Source organism: Mercurialis annua, linkage group LG1-X (genome assembly GCF_937616625.2).
Source record: "Mercurialis annua linkage group LG1-X, ddMerAnnu1.2, whole genome shotgun sequence".
Classification (NCBI taxonomy): Eukaryota; Viridiplantae; Streptophyta; class Magnoliopsida; order Malpighiales; family Euphorbiaceae; genus Mercurialis; species Mercurialis annua.
In genome coordinates, this window is record NC_065570.1 from 18,947,960 (window position 1) to 18,954,680 (window position 6,721).

Sequence of the window (6,721 nt, forward strand, 5' to 3'; positions counted from 1 at the left end):
CAGAAAGCGCCATGCTGATCCAGTCTCGAACCAGCACTGCCTGAAAATATCCCGGATAGCCCGAGAAACAGGCCCAGAGTCCAGCAACATTGTCCTGTGATATAATAAGCATAATTTACTTTACATACATATTAATTCCATACTAAAAATCAAAAAAATTAAAAAAACTTTAATCATACCTGCTAGGGTCCGGACGAACCATCGCCCTACCCTGGTTGTCCAAAATGGCCGGGGGCTCGCCTGCCTCACGCTCCTGCAAAGGCTGAACAGGTCCTCCAGCCTCCTCACGATGCTGCTCCTCTACGGGCTCGGTAGGGTCCCCCTGTCCTCGGCCTGATCCTCGGCCTGATCCTCGGCCTGAGCCTCCGCCTGAGCCTCGACCCCTCATACCTGCACTAATTGTCAAGTTAATTGTTCCAAAACTAAACAACACATTATAAAACTACATACGTGAAACATATAACATACGTGAAACATATAACTAAGAAATATGAATTCAATTTAAAATAGTACACTTGAATAAATAATTATAAAACATAATTATAATTAAGAAACATGCTAATACATAAAATACTCTAAGCTACTAAAGTTCTTCAATTTCATCTTCATCTGATGAGGATGCGATAAAGTCAGATTCTGTTTCATCAGGAGGCACGAACAACGCATCTTCTTCAGCTTCTCCGTTGTCATCAGCTAAATATGTCGAATTGTCGTCCGTTGCAACAATGAGAGGATTTTCTTCTATCACGTCTTGAAAAGCCGGGATAATCCCCTCGGGCATGTCAAGTTCAGATCTTGCCTTTGTCCTGCAAACTGCCCACCAATTTAATTTATCCCTTCTTTTACTAGGATATGGCAGGTAATGAACCTGGTCGGCCTGTTCGGCTAAGATGAATGGTTCATACTTATTGTATCTCCTTCTGTTATTAATATCCACCATGTTGTATTTTTTGTTACTAATTGTGCCAGAATTTCGTGCTGGGTCGAACCACTCGCATTTAAATAAGACAGTCGTCTTCATTGGAAGAGCCGGATACTCCAGCTCAATTATGTCTGTCAGAACTCCATAAAAGTCATTTTCGCTGTCGACATATTGAGTTCCCTTCACGCAGACTCCACTATTCATAGTAAGCTGTTCCTCCCCATAAGCTTGAGTCTGAAACTTAAATCCGTTTACACGGTACCCCTTAAATGTTCTTACTGATCTAAGAGGTCCTTTAGCGAGACTAAGAATAAAGGGATTAGTACAAACAGTTGGATCTTGCACCTGTAGCGTAAAAGTGTATATAAATCAGAACTTTTTATTGAAAGAATCGAAAAGTATTTTGTAAAATTCTTACGTATTGTTGAAACCAGTAGGCAAATTGACTCTCGAACTTCGCTTCAATTTGAGAGATGGTGATTTCAGGGTTTTCTCTGCGCAACTCGCCTTCGAAAACCCTTAGTTAAGAAGAAAACAATTATTACAAGCTGAATAATTATTGGATATGACATTGACAACTGTATTAAAGCTTACTCTCTGTAATTTTCAATTTCTGAACAATTCAACAGAACATATGTCCGAGCAGCAACAATCTCAGAATCTTCAAGATATCTCTTGCGGCAAGCACCCACTGATTGCCCGTGCGGCTTGAAAATAGATAGTCTGTCCACATCGTCATCGACTTCAATGTCATAAACTTCATTCCTTTGCGGCCGCTCAGGTATCATTGGGTCACCTTCTGAAAAGTAATAAGCTGCAAATTTTGCGGTTTCTTCATTCAAGTATCCGCTACTGATGCTTCCTTCCACCCTCCCTTTATTGCTGACTTTTTTTTTCAGCTTTCTCAAATATCTGATTCCACATTCCTCAGTTAGTGAACATGACATGTCAAAATATATACTGCTACACAGAATTGAGAAAATTCAATTACTTTACCTTTCAAATGGATACATCCAGCGATACTGAACCGGACCTGCCATCATAGCTTCGTACGGCAGATGTACGGGTAGATGTTCCATGGAGTCAAAAAAGCTGGGCGGAAAAATACGTTCCAGCTTGCACAGTATCTTTGGGATTTCCAGCCTCATACGATCTAGATCTATCTCTGTTAGAGACGTGGAGGTTAACTCACGAAAGAAGATACTCAGCTCTGTTAAAGGCTCCCAGACTTCCTTCGGTAATAGCTCACGGAGAGCGATTGGCAGAAGTCTTTGCATAAAAATGTGGCAGTCGTGACTTTTCATTCCATGCATTTTCAGACCGATTGTATCGACACATCTGGACAAGTTGGACGCGTAGCCATCTGGAAACCTTATTAACTTAATCCACTCAAGTAAAGCTTTTTTCCCGTCCCTGTCCAAAGCATACATCGCCTTAGGAAATCTCCCAGTAACCGGATCTTTAGCTAACTCAGGCCGATCACATATGTCATTCAACTCCTCTCTAGATTTTGCATGGTCTTTCGTTTTCCCGGGAACATTTAGTACCGTATTGAAAATGTTGTCGAATACGTTTTTCTCAATGTGCATGACATCGAGATTGTGACGAATGAGATTTGTTTTCCAATACGGCAAATCCCAGAAAATACTTTTTTTATTCCAACCATAATTTTCCGACTTCGCAGCATTATTTTTCTCAGCCCCAAATTCATATGCCTTCATAAACCCCAGACTGTCCACCTCTGCCAACAATTCTTCTCCGGTTTTCGGGTGTCCGAATTCTTTGTTTACGGTTTTCCCTTTACGGAATTGAGTTGTGTTACGACGGTACGGGTGACCACGAGGCAAGAACTTTCTGTGGCAGTCAAACCACGACTGTTTTCTACTCCCTTTCAGCGTGAAAGCATCTGTATTTTCCATGCAGTGAGGGCAAGCCAGTCTCCCAGATGTGCTCCAGCCAGCCAACATTGAATAAGCGGGAAAATCATTAATTGTCCACATCAGTGCCGCTTTCATTTGAAAATTTTGTCGCCTATGAACGTCGAATGTCTGGACTCCAAATTCCCAAAGTTGGTTTAGCTCAGCTATCAACGGCTGCAGGAAAATATCCATTTGATGTTTAGGATTTCGAGGCCCAGGGACAATAACAGTTAAAAACATGAACTCATCTTTCATACACATTCCTGGAGGGAGATTGTAAGGTGTCAAAATTACTGGCCATGATGAATAATTCTGCCCGAAGGCCCCAAATGGTTGAAACCCATCAGTACACAGGCCTAGTCTGATATTTCGAATTTCTTCCGCAAACTCTGTATGCAATTCACTAAAATGTTTCCACGCCGGGGAATCTGACGGGTGACACATCTTTCCATCAACCATTTCGTGTTCAGCGTGCCACGTCATATGCTTGGCAGTGGCTTTAGAAGCGTACAACCTCTGCAATCTCGGAGTTATAGGAAAATAAAACATTTTCCTATATGGGACGTTAACTCGTCTTTTCGCAGAATTTCCGTTAGGGGCCGGTTTCCACCGTTCGTGATCGCAAATTTTGCATCGCGTTAAATCCGCGTCTGACCCCCAATAAATCATACAGTTGCGTAAACAGCAATCGATAACTTCAACCGGCAACCCAAGACCTCTAACCATCTTCTTTATTTCGGCAAAGTTCTTCGGCATCTTGTTGTCCTCTGGAAGCAGCTCTTGTATAAATTCGGTCACATCATCTACTAAAGCCACTGACCCACTATGTCGACATTTGATGTCCAACATTTTAACAGCCGCAGACAAAGGAGAGTGTTTGCTACTACCGGGGTATACAGGTTCTTCAGCTGCACGCATCATATTATAAAAATGTTTAGCTTCATTATTCGGTTCCTCCTCCGTGAACACTACTTCTGGACCAGCAGCATCGATAACCATTCTCTGAACATAGCTGAAATCGTCTTCCTCCTCATTTTCCATGTCAACGTCATCCTCCGGCATCTGTGCAACGGGACGAGGATCTAAAACATTTCCCTCCCCATGAAAAACCCAGACTTTATAATCTGCCACAAACCCTTTCTGCAGAATGTGCAGCTTCACTGTTTCGACGTCTCGATAACTCGTATTTTTACATCTTGCCCTAGGACATGGGCATTTAATATCGGACCCACTCATACACGCGGGATGACGTAAAGCAAAATTAACAAATTCCTGCACGCGCTCGTCAAAACCTGGGTATAGCAACCCGCCGCGCAGCCGCTTATACATCCAACTTCGGTCTGTATCCATTACTGTAGCACGGATAATTAGGAGGAGTTCTCGCTCGGAAATAGCAAAGTCAATGTAATTGACTGCATTAAAGGTATGGACCTATCCCATTCGCAAAACTAGCGCCCCTTAACTCGGCCACGATATATGCCTAGCAACGGAGAAAATATTCGGCAGCCTTCCGGCGTCGTTCTCCTTCAGTGCGATATTTAGTATATGTGGTGTAACGCTAATTATATATTCCGCGAGGAATAAGCGTTACAAAACATATACTATACATCCACCCGGAGAACAAACGCTGGAAAACAACCGAATATTTTTCTACCGCTACTAGACATATATAATTTCGTGACCGAGCTACGGGAGGACCAGTTTTACAAACTGTACAAACTGTACAATCCCGTGTCGTTCAATTGCTTGAACACACGGGACGGGAAATCTACGGCTAGGTTTACGATTTTATTCGGTGGGAATAAAATCGAGGTCATTTTAAACAGTTTATAAATTAACTAATAATAAATGAAAATAAAAAAAAATAACGGTACTTACTTGTTGTAGAGCAGAACCGCAACAGATACAAAGGAACAATAAGGAATCTCGGGCCGCTGCAACAAACAAACGGATATCACACTTATCCGTTGCAACAAACTAACAGATATATACTTAATAAGTATCTTAAATTTCTATAAACAATTGGGCAGCACTTCCACTAAAAAATGAGCATCACCCATTTTTCAGGGAAGTCCTGCAAGCAAATTACAATTCACAAACCAAAATACAATCTACTTATAACGAACTTAATTAACTAATTAAATAAATTAACAAAATAAAAAGTTAACCTAAACTAAGCAAATTATCATAATTAAACAATTAATTAATCTAAAGTAATAATTTAAGCTAATTGAACAATTAATTAACCTAACAAAATAAAAAAGCAAATTAAATAATTAAAAAACTAATTAACCTAAAATAAAAAATAACATAATTAACTAATTAAATGAATTAACAAAATAAAAAGTTAACCTAAACTAAGCAAATTATCCTAACTAAACAATTATTAATATGTAATTTTACTAATTAAAAAATAATATATCCAATTAAAATTATTGAACCTAATTCAAATATATTTTTAAAAATCAGAAAATTAAACCTAGCTAATTCAATAACCTAATCATATTTTAATTTAGTTAACATTTTAATTAGAGTATTATTTATATTCATTATTAAAAGTTAATAAAAATTAACAAAAAATAACTAACCTATTGTGACTGGCCGGTGGCAGGCGGCGGCAGGTGGTGGCAGGCGACGGCAGGTGGTGGCAGGCGACGGCAGGTGGTGGCAGCGGCTGTTGAGCAGAGGAGAAGATGAAAAACGCCACAAAAAGGGAGGAACCGCCGGTGATGAAGATGGGGATGCCGGAAAATGAGAGGATTCGCCGAAAATGGAGGAAAATGAGAGAATCGCCGGAAATGAGATGAAAAACGGAGGCCGGAGGTTTTTTTTTCTTTCAAACTGCTGATGAGAGCAGAAGAAGAAACCTGTGCGTTTCATTTAGGTTAATAATTAGCGACGGATTGTAACTATCCGTCGCTAATTATTAACCTAAATGAAACGCAGCGTTCTGGTAATAAATTAGCGACGGATAGTTACAATCCGTCGCTAATTTCTTTGTCAGAACGCTGCGTTTTGACCACTGCAAAGGTTAGCGACGGAATTGACTCTCCGTCGCTAAAATTGGAAGGGAAAAATAGGCGCCAGGGCTTCCCGCCAAGGTCCCGCCAATTTGGTGACGGACTAGCGACGGATAATCCGTCGCTATTATCTATCAGCGACGGATGCTATATCCGTCGCTAAGTCCGTCGCTAAAAGAGTCATATAGCGACGGAAATGCATTCCGTCGCTAATGTCCGTCGCGAATTGCCTGTTTTTTAGTAGTGAATGTCTAGGAAACTATAAAAAGGTAAAGAAAAGCAATTTGGCAAGTAATCAAAGAAAGACCTTGTATCACTTTGTAATGATTCAAAACAATTAAAAACAACCTATGAGGCAATGGACATACTGAATAAAGATTATAACCTGTCTGAAAACATTAATATGATTTTAAAAGATCTTATTTGGTGTTAATCCTTTCATATTTGAAATTTGCAAATGAATCACTCAAAACAACGTTGAAGTCAAACCAAATTCCCTTTATATTAGGAAATAAACATTCTGACCTGATTTCCAATTAATAACCTCTTCAATTGGTTTCAATCATTTAAAAGGAGAAACGTTAGGATTTATTTCGTAACGTTTGTAAACGTTTGGCTTAAATCGCTAAAATGGGGAAACGCTTGGTTTTGTTTCATAACCTTTGTAAACGTTAGGATTAAATCGCTAAAAAGGTGGTACATTTGGTTTTGTTTCGTATCGTTTGCAAATGTTTGGATTGGTTTAGTAACGTTCTAAATGTTTAGCATAAATTGCTAAAAAGGTGAAACGCTTGGTTTTGTTTCGTAACGTTCATAAACATTTGGCTTCAATCGCTAAAAAGGTGAAACATTTGGATTTG

At 39.7% G+C, this 6,721-nt stretch overlaps 1 protein-coding gene across 1 annotated transcript; it reads right to left on the minus strand.

Annotated features, from left to right (window-relative positions):
* Nucleotides 1–472: 472 nt before the first annotated feature.
* Nucleotides 473–6,101, minus strand: LOC126679562 (uncharacterized). The gene is made up of 5 exons (XM_056106216.1): nucleotides 5,430–6,101; nucleotides 1,919–4,775; nucleotides 1,517–1,834; nucleotides 1,341–1,440; nucleotides 473–1,267 (listed from the first exon to the last, which is right to left on the minus strand). The coding sequence occupies exons 2-5, from the start codon at nucleotides 4,189–4,191 to the stop codon at nucleotides 584–586; spliced, it is 3,375 nt and encodes a 1,124-aa protein (XP_055962191.1). The 5' UTR covers nucleotides 4,192–4,775; nucleotides 5,430–6,101; the 3' UTR covers nucleotides 473–583.
* Between the last annotated feature and the right edge of the window lie 620 nt (nucleotides 6,102–6,721).